This window comes from Theropithecus gelada, chromosome 10 (genome assembly GCF_003255815.1).
Source record: "Theropithecus gelada isolate Dixy chromosome 10, Tgel_1.0, whole genome shotgun sequence".
Taxonomy (NCBI): domain Eukaryota; kingdom Metazoa; phylum Chordata; class Mammalia; order Primates; family Cercopithecidae; genus Theropithecus; species Theropithecus gelada.
The window spans coordinates 92,773,886-92,793,887 of record NC_037678.1 but is presented as its reverse complement, the minus strand read 5'-3'; the positions used below and the strand labels follow the sequence as shown (position 1 = coordinate 92,793,887).

Sequence of the window (20,002 nt, the reverse complement as noted above, 5' to 3'; positions counted from 1 at the left end):
AAACTGGAGCACAAGTCTACATTAAATTTGTAAAAATGTTATTTATCTCACAAAGATTTTTGAGTTAGCCAGATCAGTCACTGACATACTAATACAACAAAGTTAAAGCTTTTGTTATGTCTTGCTGACCCTATCTTTTAAAATCTACTTCTTCAAATTGACTTCTTTGTCCTTTGGTTTGACATCTGATTATAGAAATAAATAGTTTTCTGCAAAAGTTAGTTTTAAAAAACCATGCTTGGTCAAGATTTTCAAAGTAGAAATACTGCAAAATAACAAGAACACAAAACAGAGTTTCAAAAGTTTAACTTTATTTTTTTTTACTAAAGTCCAGAAATTTCTGTAAGACAAGTACATTAATGAAATGTTTCCAAAGAAATACTGAACAATATATACTCTAGTTTGCTGAGGGTTCCAGCTCAAGAGTTCAAACCTAATTCTTGTGCAATAAAAATCAGCATGGATCTTAGATGATCTAGAATACACTGTGTTTTGAAATCCACAGCTGGTTTCATTTTTAACCATAATGAAAAACCAGTACTCCTATTCCATCAAATTGTGTTTTATAAGCAATAATAAATTCAGATCCACTGTATTATGCAACATACATCTTTGGAAAGCAACATAAACAGTGAGATCAGATCAGTAGAAATATACACAGTTAAAAGAAATACACAAAGTACTGTAGTTTTATTAAAAACTACTACTTGAGAAAGAAATCTTTCCACAAATAGCATAAAACTGTAGAATGATGAAAGGATTTGGGAAAGCTTTACAAAAGCTTAATTCCAATTGTATCTTCCTGAGGGTGGTGGCAAAGGGTATTTCCTTCCTTCTCTGGGATATCCCTGAAAATAAACAAAGAAAAGAGTTTATTTTCTGGACTGATACTCCTGCAAGTCAGTTAATTTTACACTTCTATGGAAAAATACATCATAAAGAAACTGAGTATGTGTTAAAGGTACAGCACATGGAAAGGTCCCATAAACAGGTGCTTTGATCCAGAGCTTTAACACAAACTTGTTGCAAAGTTGGAGGCTAGCACAAATGCTATTACTGAAAAATAAAAAAAAAACCTTAATCACAAATGCACACAAATGCACTAGAGTTAAGTGTTTTGTGTAAACAACATGTACAGACAGTGGTTCTCAATTTTCCCACCGTCCTAGCAGTAGTAATTCAAGTCACTTTGTTGTAAGATACCCACATCAATTTAGACTTATTACACAAGGAAAGTAACTTTGCTTTAACCAAGGCAAGAGCTTGCTAAGTCAGTTAAGGCCAAATTGATTTTAGGGATTTTTTTATTTAGCAACAAAAAGTAGGACATTAAATGATATATTAAGGTTATTACACAATCCATTAGCAATGACCTTTATAACAAACATATCCTAGAATGCTTGCAAATAACATTTCTGTATAACAAAAGATAAACCTGACACCTCTTCACTGTAAGTCCTTTTCTAGGCCTCTAGGGTTTTGAAATGGAACCCCCTCCCACCTCATTTTGCCACCCAGAGAGCACTTCAGTACTTTAAATATGAACATGGGCAGACTCAAGGCCAGAATGTAGGCTAAGGCCTTGTTTGGTCATATAAAACTTTACTAAACATACAATGAAGTAATGATTTTATGTTTTTAACAACAGACTTCTGCAATTTAATAGTGCTTCAAACATTGTGGTTTAATAAAAAGTATCTCCGTGGAAAAGAGACTGAGAAAGAAGAAATGTTATTTTCAAAAAGTCCTAAAAGAATAATAAATTTACCAATTAGTTTATATCTTTTAAGTAAATAAGAATTTTACCTCCTACAATAGCAGAGAGTTCCTTTAAAAGGAAGATCTCCAAAGGAGGGAGGAAAATGGATGAACTGGGGTCAGCAGTCTAGGCAGCCAGCCTCCAGCTCTCCCGCCCAACTGTGTGGGGTTTTTAGGGTTTCAATTCCTGACTTGGAAAATGAGGTGACTAGACTATACATTCTCCAAGTTTCTTTCAGTTACAAATATGTCCTCACTTCAAAAATGCTCATCACTGAAACTGCCTAGTGCCATCTAACCACAGTAACATAAAGAGCCTTAATTCACTGATGTGATTTTGAGGGGTCCTGGTTTGAAATAATTCAAAGCAAAATTCTATAAACTGATTTAAATAAACTGTAAAAAACTCCTCTCAGAAGACATTAACTATTTGCAGTTAAGGTGATTATCTTCTTGTAAGGTGGAGATACTTGTAAGAATACAACAAAAAAGTATACAAAATATGTTCCTTAGCTGTGAGAAGAGAGGTCTTACTAATTAATATGTGAAGCACTGCAGAAGGCCTGGAGGCAACACCAGGTAAGCAATTTAAAAACCACTTCACATCACTGCAGGTGCCAAACGCCATAAACACTACACTCTGAATCATAGCATTCCAATCTTGTTCTCTAGTAAGGATTCCATTAAGAGCATGTAAATACTGGCCAGGCTGTCAAATTGCTGGAGGAAATTATGTCAAACAGACCTCAGTCTTAAATGCTGCTAAAACTGGATGCTGTAAAGAGAAAGAAATGAAGCTTACATATACTAAATTTGTCTAGGAATTATGACATTCAGTGATACAGCTGCTTACATTGACAAGAAAAATATGTGGAAGATTATCAAGCAGAGATTTATGAGGAGGGATATCAGATGAATCAAGACAGGAGACTTCTAAAATGACATTTTAAAATGACTTCTAAAAGACAACAGCTGAAAAAGTAGACTTACTTTCCAGCTTCCAGAAAATCACCCATTATGAGGGATCTAGGTTCTACTAAAGAACGATATCCTTAAAGAAAAAACAATGTTTTGGTGACTGACTATATTTGGACTAATTATCACTGACTGCTATGATTTAAAGGGCTTTTGGGTTAGAAATTCTTTGGCATCTTCAAGGTATATAACCTATTTAGTGAGGCAGGTACTCAACCCATATACATTTTTAATGACAGACCAAAGTTCAGCCAAGATACTCTATCAGTGTCTTCTCCAGAAATGTTGGTAAGAAAATATGGAGTCCTGTGAGGCTTGTTGAAATATAAAGTGAGCAGTATGCTTTTCATCCCACAACCCATTTACCTGTCTCCCTCCACGATCATCTCGTCTGGGTGGATACCCACCAGGCCCAGCTAGCATCTGGTACTGGTTTGGCTGGAAGGCTGCATTCTGGGTTTGTAGCATCCGGTTCCATGGGAGCAGAGGTTCAGCCCCAACGCCTCTGTAGAAAAGTACCAGGTTTACATCAGAAGCCACGCCTACTATACAGCACAAAGCCTAAAAGTGGCAGGTATCATCTCCAAATTTTAGTACAATCCAATTTACTTGGATTTATCATATGGGATACAGAGTATCAGAATGGCCTTTGTGTCCCTTATATCCAGTATAATCTAACATGTTTCATGAAGCATGAGCATTTATTACAATGGATGTTTAAACTCAACTGAGAAGTTCTGACTTTTAAAAATTATTTTGTTCATTTTCAATTGGGAAATTTCCTTTTTAGTCACTTAAAGATGTAGACCCAAGATCACCAAGTTGGCTACATTTAAGATGCTATCCAAATAGTAAACATGTACACGACAGGAGAATGAGGCTTTATTTTCAAAAATGTCCAGACTCGTTCTTGGATCCATTCTTTCTACTTAATTGCAGGTTGCAAATGAATTCTTACTGCTGAGTATTTTGAATCCAGGGTAGGAGACTTGGCTGTTTTTTCCCATCCATTATTCTGTTCAATATGTCAGAAGGTCTGATTGGGAGGAAACCTTTTCAAGTTCTATTGATGCAGCTTTCAATTGACCACGGTGACCTAGCAACATGAGCACTAATTGGCATGGGCTGACTGGCATTTGGTGTACAGTTTACATGGGAACACAGATTCAACGGCTATTATAACCCAGTTTGCTGTCCCAGATTACTAGTCGAAAGAAATGTTTTAATTGTCTTCAAGTGCCTATTTTAACTTTGCAGATGCAAAGCAAAAGGTATAATGTACTAAATCATAACTTAATTAAAAACTGTCACATAAACAATGTAGCAAGGATATATACCTTCTAAAGGCAATCAGCATTTAAGACTTTCCCCTTAAGGCACTTTCCATAACTTCCATTTTATGGAAGGCACTATAAAGAATAAACAGAGGCAAATGCGCCAGTATATTTGAACATTAAAAGCTTTGGGGCCACTGACCATGTTAGGAGGAATTCAATAAAACTTTAAATTCACTGAAGTGCTGACTAGCTGGTAATCAGTTATAACCATAGCAGCATAAGAATTTCAATTCCGAGGTCTTAGGGGAAAAAAGCCCGGTGCTGGGCTCACTGGGTAAAGCATTCTTCTCACATCTATTCAAGCCTGAATCCATCCTCTCTACCCCCACTCTCCTCCCTTCACTTGGAGCTTGCCTTCTTTTTATTAAAACAACACCAGAGATAATTATTTTTGTGTGATGGCTCGAAGAGATGAACTGCTCTTTAAAGAACTCTAGAAAGACTAAAGCTTTTCTTTACAGTTGGTAGCTGAAACCAGAGCTCTAATAACAATATGTTATAAGTAATTCAGAATACAATTAAAAATAAGTTTTTATCTCAGAAAGAAAATGCATATGGCTAGGGCTTTTAATTATTTTTCAGGATAATTACTAGCACAAATATATTTTAGCAAGAATGCCTCCATTTATTTTAGCAAAAACAGCTCCATGTGCAGAGATAGGAATGGTCTCTTCCAGTCTCTGCAGGAGTGAAGAGCCAAACTAAGGTTTGTGCTGTAACCAAAGTCTCCTCAAAACTGGGCCAATTAATGCAAAACCTATAGGCTAAAAATACAATTCATATCTTAACTATGATCAGTTTTTCTTTTGAGTCTTACAATAATAAAACTCAACTGAGTTTTAGGAAGATCTGCTGGCATAAATAATATACATTATAAATGCAATTCAAAACTATTTTATGTTCCAAAAACAGATTAAGAACAAAGCCACAGTTTAAAAACGCAAGTTCTTTTTGTTTGATTACTTATGTTTTTTGACAAAGATAATTTTTATGGAAAAAATCATCAATAATTAAAATTAAACAGAAGAAAAAAGCAAGGATGTCATGTACTACCCTCTTCTGACTTTTATGACAGAAAGGCCTTTATTTTCAACAAGTTTATCTATATGTCTAGACTAATTATATAATTTGCAAATACTTACAAAACTAAAAATTTGCCTAGGAAATTATGTTTTAAAATCTGGGATGGAAGCACAGAGACTGACATATCCTAACTTCTAAAAATTAGCAATGAGGCCAGGCACAGTAGCTCAGCCTGTCATCCAGCACTCCAGGAGGCCGAGGCAGGCAGATCACTTCAGCAGGAGTTTGAGACCAGCCTGGGCAACATGGCAAAACCCCGTCTCTAATAAAAATACAAAAATCAGCCAGGCATGGTAGTGTAGGGGCCTGCAGTCCCAGCTACTTGGGAGGCTGAGGCATAAGAATCACTTGAATCTGGATGGCAGAAGCTGCAGTGAGCCAAGATCATGACATTACACTCTAGCCTAGGTGATGGAGTGAGACCTTGTCTCAGTAAATAAATAAATAAATAAAGTTAATAAATAAGGCAACTTATTTGAGCCATTTGGCATCGTAGATGACAACAATATTCTTAAGTTTCCAGATTGTTTTGGAAAGTTACTGGCAATGTGAACTACTATGAATTTGGATATTTTAAATGTATACATATGGTAAAACCGGAGTTTTAAAAGATATTTCATGATTGAGCTTAACACCCATAGGAAAAAAATTAAATGGCTGCCTTGCAAATGACTAAAAAAGAGGCTTCCATCGACAAGAAGAATCCAAACAATGTGGCAGAACTCAAGTGACAAAGATAACGCTGGGTATCTATTAACTCTAGGCTGTGTCTGTGTTGGGAGGATGTTCCTGTTGTATTTTTAAATCTACTGGATATATGGATTATACATACCATCTTGAAGTAGAAAATATTCGAGAAATGCAATGTAATTAAAAAAAAAAGAGACACTCAAAAGTCTCTTAATAGGATTCTCAACGAACACTCAGAATAGTGCCATGGAAACATACTGAACTAAGGACTGGTAAAAACCTGGTTCTGGACAAAATGGTGTATTTCTTAAATGTCTGTAGGACTTTTATGATAGAACTCTATTATGCTCACATTTACCTTTTGCTTTCAGGTATAATTTTAAGTATTTGACTAAAACTAAACCAAAAAACATCCCCACAAAACTTGTCACTAACCTGCTGGGTTCACAAAGTCAGAATAATACTAGTACTTGGCTAGGGTAGAATAAGAACAAAACCTGATGGACAGCAGGGCAAGGGAAGGGACAATGATGACGATCTTAGGAAAACTTTTAATGTGAACAGAGGGGAGGAAAGCTGTTGGGGCCTTAGAAGTGGAAACAGATCCTTTACTTCCTTTGAAGTCCCTACGTCTTTATATTATGCTCAGAGTAAATATTCTGGTAAGTTTTGTTCCAGTGAAAAGTTTCTTGGTAAAGAATGGCACAAAAGAGTGACCTTAGGTAAGCTGCTGAACTTCTCTGTGCCTCACTTTCTTCATTTGCAAAAATGTAAAAATAATAGCATCTATTTCAATGCATTGCTGGGAGGAATAAATGAAATCATTCTTATTAAAGGATGTGAACAGTGTTAACATTTCGTAAGCAGACAAACATTTGCCATTATCATCAGTATGGAAAGTGAGCAATAAGATAGGGAAACCAAGTATATAATTTAGGAAAAATTTATCCCTTACTCATTTAATTTCTGCTTAAAATTGGTGGTACTGAGGAAAATGAAACAGCACATACTGTGTGCTTTCAGAAAATATACTAAAATCAAAACATTAATACACACATTGCTAGTCGTACTACATTTAATGAGACTTGCACTAAGTTGATACTATCAGTAAACATCGAATAACATGATTCCTTTTATCCTCTTGAAGATAACAGTGAAATGAAGTTTTGGAGTCTCTAAAGAGTTATAAAGTTTTCTTAAAAGGGGAGCTGCATTTAGAACCCCATTTATAAAAACACTTTATTCATTTCAGATGTGAACAGATTAGAGATTGTTAACATGGCAGAGGAGAAGATAATAGAACAGATTAAAACTGGGAAGGCAAAAAAGAAAGCCTTATTATGATGTGGCTTAATTTGTTTTTGCATTTACTGATGTTGGCAAAACCATCGTGAAATGATGCATTTTAAAGCTGGCCTTTAAAAATTATTCTACAGAAGTTAATTATTCATAACGTGCCTAGTTGTCTTGTCATACAGAGTCCATCTGACTTAGGAGCATACAACTTATCAATGAAGGAATACATGTTAAACATCCCTTGTTATTAAACCATGTCACATTCTTCCTAGTCCATGGTACTTATTAGACTGCAGATCCCATAATCCTCTTCTGAGTCCCTTCTGCGTTTAATTCAGTTCAGTCTTAAGTAGTTAAAGAAACTGTTTTCAGTGGCAACTAATAACTACTGACCTACAGTGACACTGCCCTACAATAGGCTTGTCAGCCCTGAAAAAGTTGTACCAAAGAAGCTGATTAGGACTTCAAGAGGTTTGCAGCAAGAATCAATGGTTGGTCTGTACTAACGCTGCATTGCCCGCACAGAAATGATAAAAGTGGAACACCATTAGTTATGCCTCATTAAGCTGCACAACCCTTCTAAAAAGAAATTTGTTTAGCCTGACCAAAACCTAATACCGTTTTAAGCTGTGTTGCATTTTTCAGGGCATCTCAAAAGCATCAATAAAATAAAGGCAAAGAACCAAGAAAAGTAAGAAAGTATATTAAACATGAGTCTTTTAATTCAAAGTATTAGCTATATACTTCCTTTTTAAAGGATAGGCACAAGGGAAACTGTTTTTGGTGGGAAAAAGTACATTTCAAACCACGGAGGTTTTAGCTTCCATAAAACCCGTAAGCCCCAAATGTTGGTGTCAGAAAGTATTTAAAAGTCATGTCTACTTTAATATTACCTGTCAAACCTTTGCTGCTGGAAAAGGGGAGGAGGACCTCGCCAGGAATCCTGGGGCCTCATATCTGAAAAAGAAACAGAAAGGACTAAGAAGATTTTTTAAAGTAACCACTATTCAACTACCCAATATTTTATAATTAAAAGTTCTTGAAAAGAATCTGCGAAAGACTGTAAACTAAATAAACTAGTATCATAATAACACACGCCACAAACGTATAAAGATAGGTAACTAACAGGGTCAGCAAATTTTTTGTTTTATTATTTTTCCTTTGATAACAAAACAGGTTTAGTAATCCCTGGCCACTAAACTCACATAATCGTGTGTGTGTGTGTGTGTGTGTGTGTAAGTAAAGATATATATATTTTACACAGTTTTTACATTTATATTTTAAATGCTGTGCAAAAGGAAAGGTTTAGTTCTTTTCCATAAATAGAATTAATACAAACTGAATGAATAGTATCTACAACAGAAATCCTGAAATTTTCCTTCTGAAGGCATAAATTGCTATCATTAACATTAAACAAAGCACACACAATCTCTCCAACACAAACCAAGAAAACAGGTTAAGGAAGGGACCACCCATTTCTCCATCTTTTCTGATAGTTTTCTTGTAACACAAAGCTGAACTAGCAACATCATCTAACTAGAAGAAACAATTAAATGGCTCCAGCTCCTCTATGTAAACTGACGGATATGGGATGAAAGAAACATCTGGGCCTGTCTATATCAACGAACCACAGCTTGCAGTCACTTCACCTTCAGCGGGGTCTGCTGTGACCTAATTAAAACTGCTGGTTCCAGAAGTTGTCTAATGAGATCACCGTGCGAGGACAGTAACCTCCTCTAGACTCCCGAGACCAAGGACAACAAGGCTTACCATAATGTATTCAGGCTCACATTTTAATAGAAACACAAACTAAAAAATGCTTTTCAAAATTACTTGCTTAAAGAATAGAAGAGTTGATAGCTTATCTCTGGTTAGAAACCAAAAATATATATGGTTTTTTACTTAAGAGAGAGAGAGAGAAAGAAAAAAGTAGAATCACGCTTTAAAAGCCCCATACCAAAGAACATGGAATCAATAAAATATCTAGCTGCTCACAATGATTCTAGCTCACAACTGGCGGCCTCAGCCCTGGGCTTCCTTCACATCTTGACATGCTGAGAAGGCCAGACTGAAGAAAGTTTTCTTTATGTGGACAAACTACCTGAAGGTGGGCAATCTGCAGCTGCCACAGCCACTCCCACCTCAGTCCATGGCCAGCTGGAAAAGTTTCTGCAGCCATACCCATGGGTGCCAAACATACCTCTCAGAAAGGTGCAGGAAGCCCTTCACCAGCTGTCACTTCCAGGCAGATTCCCATTGTGAATTAAAGGGTAGTATCTTTAGTCAATTGGAATTAAGTTCCTTTTTCATCTCTTAAAAACCAAACTACTAGCAGTCAAACTGAGTAACAATGTGGAGGATGCTGATTACCACACACTCCACAGAAAACAGAGGAAGACAGTTCCCCACCCTAGGCCCAGAGTAAGTTCTGAATCATTACTACAGACTATACACTATCAAAAAATCAATTTTCTGAAGAGGTAAAAGTAAAAAATTCTTACAATAATGGCAATCATTTGTATGGTTTATTTCTATGCAAAAACTTAAGATACATTTACATATGACTTTCAATGAGTTACCATTTGTGAGAAAGTAATCTACTGAAAGTAAAATCAATGTTTGAGCCACTTTTTCAGCTCATGTACAAAATTAGTTTAGTGAGAATCAGTTAAAATGTTCCCAGAAGAATTTCATTTTAGTGCCCTTATATATACAAAATTTACAAATGTAAAAAACAGAAGTCAAAAGCAGTACAGCAAATATTCATCTGGACCCCTGTCTACCTCTATACTTCACATCCCCTGGAATCACTGTGGTTACCCTGGAAACACACCCTTTTTTACCATTAGGACTTAATTCCATATTGCGGTTGCCTGGTGTCTCTTTACATATGGTATAATCGCAGGATACACATTCTCCATGGTACTTATGAAAGCTTCCACGGTGGCTCCCTAATAACGTTAAAATCAAATGAAGACAATACAAAGATACAGCTACATTAAAAGAAACCTTCAGAAACAATCTAATGTTTTAAGAAAAATAAAGACGGGAAAAAAACTTGTATATTTTCTCCTAGAAACTGTGCTAATGCAGATGAAGCCATCAACACCCGTAATATATATTCATTAGACTCAAACATGCTATTCTTAGATTAAGCACAGCAGTATTTCTAAGTAGAACTGGAATGTAAAGTTTACTAAGTATAAATGCTTTTTTTGGAGGAGGAAATAATTGTCTAACCTATACATCTAGAAATGTCTTAAAAAACAGCAAATGTTCCTAATATATCACTTCTAGTGTGCCAGTTGCCTCTCTATTTTCCATTTTCTATCTCTCACCGCCAGGACAATTTTTTTTTCCATATAAATTCAGCACATACGAATATTAACAGTTTTTTGTTAAAACGTAAGCAAATTTTCCAAAACTTTCAATAAACTCTGATGCAATTATTAAAACACTCCTTGTTTTCAATCCAAAAAGAAAAATAAAAAGGCTCAAAGAAATATTTCAAGGTTATTTTTAACCAAATTTCTTTATATGGCTCTTAGTAACATATATAACCTGGAAGTATTCATAAAGTAGAAATATTTCCTGGCTGATCTGTAATGAAGTAGATGGTAAAACAAACTTATTATCATTCATTTGTATGGCTCTAACAGAAGATCCATTTGAGAGGAAGAAAAAAAATTCTGAGATAGTGAATTGCACTTCAGAAGGTACAGGCGAGAGTAGAAAAATGACAGTTAATTTTTTCCTTTGGTCTTTAAAAACTTATCCCTTTTCTAGAGCTCTAAGGCCATGTAAACCAAGCTTCGCCAATAGCTTCTCAAGTGACAATTTACCTAATCAGCGTGGCAATCACAGAAAAGATTCCATGTTTACTGATTGCACTAGGCAAAAATCACTTTTCAATGTGGCTAATTGACAAGTTTACAGACTAAAATGAAGAGAAGTCACATTTAAGGTTCTCTGGGCTACAAAAACCAAATGCTTTATTCAGACTGAGTACTCAGGGCTACACTCGACTCCAACAAGTTATCAGTACTCTAACAATTACTCATCAGTCAAAACTGACACATCAAAGACAAATCAAACACCAACAATAAGAAACACCTACAGCAGACGTTTGTCAGAGTTGTCAGTTTGACCAAATGGCCCTTCTTGAGTGCAATTTCATACTACACGAAAATGATTATACTAAAAATACTTTAGACTGAATAAATGCCTTAGAACTCAATCTTACTAAAACAAGCTATTTGACTAAATTTTAAAGTTCAAAATTCTATAAAAGATGATCTTTTATCACTTAATACTTTCACAGTACTTACTACATACAAGGTACTATTTTAAGTGCTTAGCTTCTTAAATTCATTTAGTCTGGTTATTTTGTCAGATAAATATTCTTATCCTCTGTACTAGTTTTGAAATGAGGAAACTGGGGCAATGACCAAACCTGTCAGAGGTCACACAACTATTAAGGGTCAGAGTGAGGCCAGGGGCTATGTTTTCGTAACCACTCTCTACTACACTGTGCAATCTCAAAGTTTCACATGCATTTATGCTGTCGGTTGAGATGGCACTTCATATTAATTTATTTCAGAAGAAGCAGAGGAGAATCACCCATGATTTTGTGCTGCTTAATCAGGAGGTTCCGAAACTTAGGGTTTCAACAAGGTTGGATGGGGGGTTTAACAACTACTCTCAACATCTTAAAGGTTTACAACTGACATTACTACTCATAGCCAATTAGGATAGGAAAGAAAAATAACACACATTTTAGTTGTAAACATTTAGGCAAATACAGGATTTATAGGGAGAAAATAAGAAAACATCTTGGCTAAAACACTGGAATCTCTGCTCTTTTTAAAAGGATAATACTGCCCCTCAAAATCTGGCACTTAAAATATAAAGAGAAGGGATCAGGTAAAAATCAGTATCAGAGGTTCCTGAAGCACAAACCAAAACCCAACATCACTCCAAAGAGCTCAGCTGGTCTGTCGAGGGACAGAAAGAGCGGAGAGGCGCTCTCGAAGCTGTGACAGCCTGGGCGAAATGAATCAGGTCCCCTTCCTGGTCAAGCCTACCTCCCTAGGGACAAAAAGGTACCTCTCTGCCCTCATAGCCAGAGGAAGAAATGGAGAGATGTGGCGCTTAGATTCACTTTACAATCCCGTCCATCCAAGTCCGAATCATCTTAAAGATGCTTTTCCTTGCCCTCTATCTCCTCCCTTTTGTGTTTTTCTTCCTCTTATAGCTACATATGGAAGAATGGATGAAAGATTGATACACAGGTGAGGACTGGTTCTATATAAATATTGAATCTAGAAGTAACGAGATCACAAAACAAATATGTCAGAAGTCTTAATGACAGTAAACTAAAAGAAAATAACCACAGGCCAGACGTGGTGGCTCACGCCTGTAATCCCAACACTTTGGGAGGCTGAGGCGGGTGGATCACTTGAGGCCAGGAGTTTGAGACCAGCCTGCACAACATGGCAAAACACTGACTCTACTAAAAATACAAAAATTAGCTGGGCATGGTGGTGCATGCTTGTAATCCCAGCTACTTGGGAGGCTAAGGCAGGAGAATTGCTTGAACCTGGAAGGCAAAGGTGCAGCGAGCTGAGATTGTGCCACTGCACTCCAGCCTGGGTGGCAGAGCAAGACTCTGACTAAAAAAAAAAAACCCAACAAATCATATGTTGGACTATGTGTAAAGAATATTAGGAAAACATCAGATTTCCTTTTTTCGTTGTCTGCAGCATTTGCCTGAGCTTATCATACTTTAATGACCATTCTAGATCAAGCTAATTATTTATCCAATACATTTCTTACAAAAGTATCAGGGAATGATTTGTGAAATGACATGGTTGCCTTCTAGGAAGTCCAAACTCTTAACCCAAGCTTTCCAAGGTTTTCTTATAACCAAGAGCAATCAAAATCTATTAATCTATTCAAATATTTTTTGAGCTTTTACATTTCTAGTTTATATGCAGACAATCCCCAAATTTCTCTCCAACTACGTCCTCTCTCTCTTGAGCAAGAACCTGACTCCTATGACCACCTAGCACAGATGCCTCTAATGTCTTTCAGGCACGCCGACCCTCACAAATCACTCATCACATTCTTTCATATTCCTTCACCATCTTGGGTTTCCAAAGTCTGTGAAAGGCCTCAGGAAGCACCCAGGCATCCACAGTGGACACACAGGACTCTTCATTCCCTTATCCCTCTCCTCCTCACTCTTCATATTCAATTATCCAGACTTTCAGCCTTCCCTTCCTCCCACCTTCCGGACTTTGGATCCACTCTGCCACAGTGTAGTTCAGACCCTCATCATCTCTCCTTAACCCACAGAGTTGTGGTTCTAGAATGGAAATGTTATCTGGTTCATTCTTCTGCTAAAGTTTTTAAAACCTTATAAACAAACAGACTAGTGCCCAAATTAAATCAGCAAGGGACAAGAACAGCCAACTTATGAAAGAAAAACTGGTCAGTAAAAATATGACCAAAGTAGCAACTGAAAAATCTTATCTTAAAACAAAGACACATTATTTCTTATCAAATTAGCAAGAACTTTATTTTATGTTAAAGACACAGGGTCTTGCTATTACCCAGGCTGGCGCTATCATAGCTCACTGCAGCCTCAAACTCCCTGACTCAACCAATCCTCCCACCACAGCCTCCTGAGTAGCTGAGACTAGAGGCACATACCACCACGCCTGGTTAAATTTGTGCTTGGATTACAGGTGTGAGCCACTGCACCCGCCCAAGAACTTTTAAAAAATAACACCTGGTATTGGTGGGAGTGGTGTATTAGACATTCTCATATGCTATTGTAGGAAGTATAAATTGGTATACTCTCATTTAGAGGTTAATGTGGTGATATTGACCAAAAGTCTAGAAATTCACCATACCTTCTGACCCAGCAATACCATTTCTAGAAATTTAGCCTGCAGTTAAGAAATAAATATATTTTTAAAAGATTAGAAAAGCCCTAGATACTAAAAAAAATTAAGCAATATACTTCTAAATAATCCATGGGTACATGATGAAAAATAAAAATCGGAAAATACCATGAACTAAATGATAATAAATATGTGAGACAAAACTTTGTGGGATAAGTCTAAAGTGATTAGAGAGAAATCTGTAACACTGAAGTACATATATTGGAAAAGACCAAAAACAAATTACCTAATTCTCCATCTCAAAAACTTGGAAAAGAATACCAATTTAATCCCCCCCAAAAGTAGAAGAGAATGATGAAGACAAAAGTAAAATCAATAGAAAACAAATGCACATGGAGGAGGCAAAAGGAAAAAAAAAAAAAAAAAAAATATATATATATATATATATCAAGAAAGTCAAAGGTTAGTTCAGTGGGGGGAAAAAAAACAGTAAAACTAAATAGGTTCTCAAAAAAAAAAAAAGTTTCTAGCAACGCTAATCATGAAGAGTGACTGTATATTATCAGTATCAGCACTTAATTTTGGAGTCTTACAGTCATTAAATATATACTTTATTTTATTTTTTATTATACTTTAAGTTCTAGGGTACATGTGCACAACGTGCAGGTTTGTTACATATGTATACATGTGCCATGTTGGTTTGTTGCACCCATTAACTCGTCATTTACATTAGGTATATCTCCTAATGCTATCCCTCCCCTTTCCCCCCTCCCCACAATAGGCCCCGGTGTATGATGTTCCCCTTCCTGTGTCCAAGTGATCTCATTGTTCAATTCCCACCTATGAGTGAGAACATGTGGTGTTTGGTTTTCTGGTCTTGCAATAGTTGGCTGAGAATGATGGTTTCCAGCTGCATCCATGTCCCTACAAAGGACACGAACTCATCCTTTTTTATGGCTGCATAATATTCCATGGTGTATATGTGCCACATTTTCTTAATCCAGTCTGTCATTGATGGACATCTGGGTTGATTCCAAGTCTTTGTTATTGCAAATAGTGCTGCAATAAACACACCAAAAGCAACGGCAACAAAAGCCAAAACTAACAAATGGGATCTAATTAAACCAAAGAGCTTCTGCTCAGCAAAAGAAACTACCATCAGTGAACAGGCAACCTACAGAATGGGAGAAAATTTTTGCACTCTACTCATCTGACAAAGGGCTAATATCCAGAATCTACAAAGAACTCAAACAAATTTACAAGAAAAAAACAAACAACCCCATCAAAAAGTGGGCAAAGGATATGAACAGACACTTCTCAAAAGAAGACATTCATATAGCCAACAGACACATGAAAAAATGCTCATCATCACTTGCCATTAGAGAAATGCAAATCAAAACCACAATGAGATACCATCTCATACCAGTTAGAATGGCAATTATTAAAAAATCAGGAAACAACAGGTGCTGGAGAGGATGTGGAGAAATAGGAACACTTTTACACTGTTGGTGGGACTGTAAACTAGTTCAACCATTGTGGAAAACAGTGTGGCGATTCCTCAAGGATCTAGAACTAGAAACACCATTTGACCCAGCCATCTTATTACTGGGTATATACCCAAAGGATTATAAATCATGCTGCTATAAAAATATATTTCAAAATCTTACGAACAATTTCTGGCAATAAATTTGAAATTTTAGAATGGGCACACTCCCAACAACAACAACAAAAAACTTACCAAAACCAACATAAGAATTACTGAAAAATCTGAAAAGCCAGTACTAAAAAATCTATAATTGAAAACTTTTTCATAAAGGAATCTCTAAGCCCAACTGGCTTGACCACTGAATTCTTCTAAAAATTAAGAAATGACAACATTCTTACGATAACCCAGAGAACAAAAATGTAGAAAATATTTTCTAACTTGTTTTATAATGCCAAAAAAACTCTACCCCAGAACATCCAAAAAAGGGAAAGTAATAAAACTAATCTCTCTCATAATACATAGATTTTAAAAATCCCACCATACAGTGACATACAGAATGTAGTGACATATAAAAAATGATGATATATATTCCAGAAATTAGGTTTACTCCAGAAATGCCATGTTGGTTTACCATTTGAAAATCAATCAGTGTAATTTACCATATTAACACAACAAAGAAACAACAACAAACAAAACCCCAGGTTTTAGAGAAAAAAAAAAAGCATCTGATAAAATTCAATACCCACTAGAAACAAAGAATAGAAGAACTTCCTCAATCTGATAAAGGTTATCTACAAAGAAAAAAACTGCCGCAAACATCATATTTAATGATGAAATAGTAAAAGTTTCCCCCTTAAAACTGATTGGGAATGAAATGAGCATATCTACCATCATCACTTCTATTAATTATGAGAGGTCCTAGCTCGTGCAATAAAGCAAAACAAAAACAAAAAAGGCATTAAGATTAGAAAATAAATAAAATGGTCACTACTTGGAGATGACGTAATTGTGTACACAAAAAAATTCAAAAGAACATACAAACTATTAGAAGAAATGAATCTAGTAAAGATGTCAGAAACAAATACTGAAAACAAATTTTCAATGAAGTTGAAAAAATCAACTTTATATACAAACAAGCAATTACAAAATGACATTTAAGATACTGTTACTTAAAACATCAAAACACATCAATTATATAGTATTGATTCTTTTTGTCCTTTTTTTTTCTGAATTTTTTACTGTGATGATTTCAGACTTAAAAGTTACAAGATGAGTATAAAGAATTCCCACATCCCCTTCACCCACATTCCCTAAATGCTGGCATAAACCTCTATTCATAATATGACACCAATAAAAAAGCGAAAAGGCAAACTGTCAAGTGGAAAAAGATATTTCCAATATAAAACTACTCTCATAACCAGAATATAAGAACGTCTACAAAACAAAAAGATAGACAACCCAATGTAAACCACACAAACCTTGAACATCACACAAACAAAAATATCCAAATGGTTAATAAACATTTTTTAAACTGCTCTAATTAGTCACCAGGAAGATGCTAACTAAAAGTTCGGTGAGATACCCACTCCCTGCTTAGTCAAATGGCTAAAAGTGCAAAGACTGATAACATCAAGGGTTGGCAACAATATGAAGCAACCAGAACTCTCCTCCACTGCTGAAGGAGTGTAAATTCATACAAACTGAATGTCATTTGGGAAATGTGCCTGACACTTTCATTCACTAAAGCTGAACATACACACAATCCTACAATCTTGCAATTCCACTCCTATGGAGTACATTACCTATCATGAGTGTTTACATGTGTGCATCGAAGGACGCACAGGTTTCACAGCAGTCCAATCCAGCAACCTTAAACCAGAAACCAACCCAAACGTTATTGCTACTGGATAGGTAAATATATGGTGATATAGTCCTATGATTCAACACTATAAGCAACGAAAATGGATGAACTGCTGGGCACGGTGGCTCATGCCTGTAATCTCAACACTTTGTGAGGACAAGGCGTGCGGATCACGAGGTCAGGAGTTGGAGACCAGCTTGGCCAACGCGATGAAACCCCATCTCTACTAAAAATACAAAACTTAGCCGGGTGTGGTGGCATAAGCCTGTAATCCCAGCTACTCGGGAGGCTGAGGCAGAATTGCTTGAACCTAGAAGGTGGAGGCTGTAGTGAGCCAAGATCGCGCCACTGCACTCCAGCCTGGGCGACAGAGCAAGACTCCATTTCAGGGAGACAAAAAAAGAAAAAAGAAAAAAGAAAAAGAAAATGGATGAACTACTGCTACAAGCAATATAAATCTCAGAGACAAAGATTGAAAAAAAGGCAAGCTTTTAAAAGGGTAGTCATGTAGTAGCTTTTTAAACTATTAGGTAAAGTTAAAAAAACAAAAAGGTAATGTATGATACTATGATACTGCAGTCAGGATAGCGGTTCCCTTTAATGGGGGTAGTGCCAGGAAAGGACACAATGGGGGGCTTCCTTTTTTTTTTTTTTTTTTTTTTTTTTGAGACGGAGTCTTGCTCTGTCACCCAGGCTGGAGTGCAGTGGCCGGATCTCAGCTCACTGCAAGCTCCTCCTCTCGGGTTCACGCCATTCTCCTGCCTCAGCCTCCCGAGTAGCTGGGACTACAGGCACCCGCCACTTCGCCCGGCTAGTTTTTTGTATTTTTTAGTAGAGACGGGGTTTCACCGTATTAGCCAGGATGGTCTCGATCTCCTGACCTCATGATCCGCCCGTCTCGGCCTCCCAAAGTGCTGGGATTACAGGCTTGAGCCACCGCGCCCGGCCAATGGGGGGCTTCTGAGGACTGATGCGTTTCCACTGAATCTGAATGGTGGATACATGAATATATCCATTTCATAAAAACTAAACTGTACAGTTCAATTTGGCACTTTATATATGTTACATTTCAATAAAAAAGTATATGTAAAAATACATATACAATAATCTAATTTTCAAAACTTGGACACATGAAATAATAAAAAGAAACACTGCTTATTTCAGGACTATGGAATTACTGATGTTTTCTATGTTTTATTGCTACATGCCACATTTTATTCAATTAACATGTACTGTAGTTAAAAATGCATTTTAAAAGTTTTTTAAATTAGTTTTCTTCCCCTCGTAATCTGTTCCAAGTATGCTCCCGGTCTAATTTTGTATCAGTTATGCTATGCTTAATACCACCCAACTACTTGCCATGTACTTCAAAGCTCATAGTTTTCTCTCAGCCTAGAGTAGCCCAAATTTCCCACTTTTGGGCTCAATTTAAATACCACATGATTGCCAATTTTTTGTCCATAAACTTTTTCACTCCTCCCATTCCTACGCCCTTTGAAAAGATGTTAAATGTCATTAGAGTCCCAGCACTAATCCTCAGTTGAGTCAATGTTTACAAGTCACCAGGCAGAGGGTACTTGTTTCTTGCTCTAAATCAATCCCTACTTTACAAAACATATTGCCCAATTTTTTCATGATATAACTGAAATAAAGATATTCTAACTGGAATAGATTCTAATTAAAGTCTGTTTGTAAGTATTTTGTACTTTGTAAGTACACATTAAATCTAGTAACAGCCACAACAATGGCAAATAAGGAGTTACTTAACCAAAGTAATATTAATAAAAGTAGAGAGGGGACTCCACTATTTGAAATAAAATGCACAGATGCAAACAAGAGTTGTCTGTTTCCAAAGAAGGCAGACCAAGAACTATAGAACTGTAGGCCCCTAAGGGCATGAAATTCTCTCCTTTGGTGTAAAGCTAATAAATAAAAGAACCTGGCTTCTTTCTTTCCCTATTATTGGAACAGGATCCTTCTGCTAGAAGCAGAAGGCCATGGTATCCATGTAAATGGTAAAGAGTAACAAGAAAAAAGAAATGGATAGGAATGTGTCAGTAACAGCTGGCTTTAAAAATACGTTGGGATATGCTTTCACCATTTATTGGTAAAATCTTACGGCAAAGATAGTTCATTTAAAATGATTAGACTCTCCTGTTGTACATGGTATGACTTGATACTGAATATATGGAAATACCTAGAAATGTTATTTGCTAAATCTTATGGGAAGCAGCTGTTAACCACTGCACCAAGCAGATTCCCACAGGACCACTGACTCTGTACCTCTGTATCCCTTCTGTGCTTCACTGAATAGAAGTCCATAGTTTTCATGATAGAGTCTCACAAAGCTCCACTCAATGTCATTAAGCCATATAGCAAAGCTATACGGCCAGAGAGAGGGACAGAGATAGAGAGTGAATACACTAAAAACAGAGGGCCCTGAAAGAGTAAGACCTATAGAACCAATTTCTTCTTGGGTACTACATCCAGAAAATCTGGACTTCTGGTGTGTAAATTAACTGGCATTACAACAGTGCTAGGTGCATAGTACAAATATTTCCCATCAATTATCCATTTTTAACCTGGCACATTCTTTAATAAGTACAGC

At 36.4% G+C, this 20,002-nt stretch overlaps 1 protein-coding gene across 5 annotated transcripts in view; it reads right to left on the bottom strand.

Moving 5' to 3' along the window:
* Positions 1-291: 291 nt before the first annotated feature.
* XRN2 (5'-3' exoribonuclease 2) overlaps positions 292-20,002 on the bottom strand; it is an 88,224-nt gene continuing 68,513 nt past the window's right edge. For 4 of the 5 annotated variants that reach the window (XM_025398703.1, XM_025398705.1, XM_025398706.1 and 1 more), the window contains 3 exons: positions 8,033-8,096; positions 3,100-3,238; positions 292-848 (listed from right to left, as the gene is read on the bottom strand). In XM_025398703.1, the coding sequence (XP_025254488.1) occupies positions 783-848; positions 3,100-3,238; positions 8,033-8,096 (269 nt within the window). In that variant the 3' untranslated portion in view covers positions 292-782. Of the gene's footprint in view, positions 849-1,924; positions 3,239-8,032; positions 8,097-20,002 lie in introns of those variants that run through there. The other variant, XM_025398704.1, reaches the window with a different exon arrangement.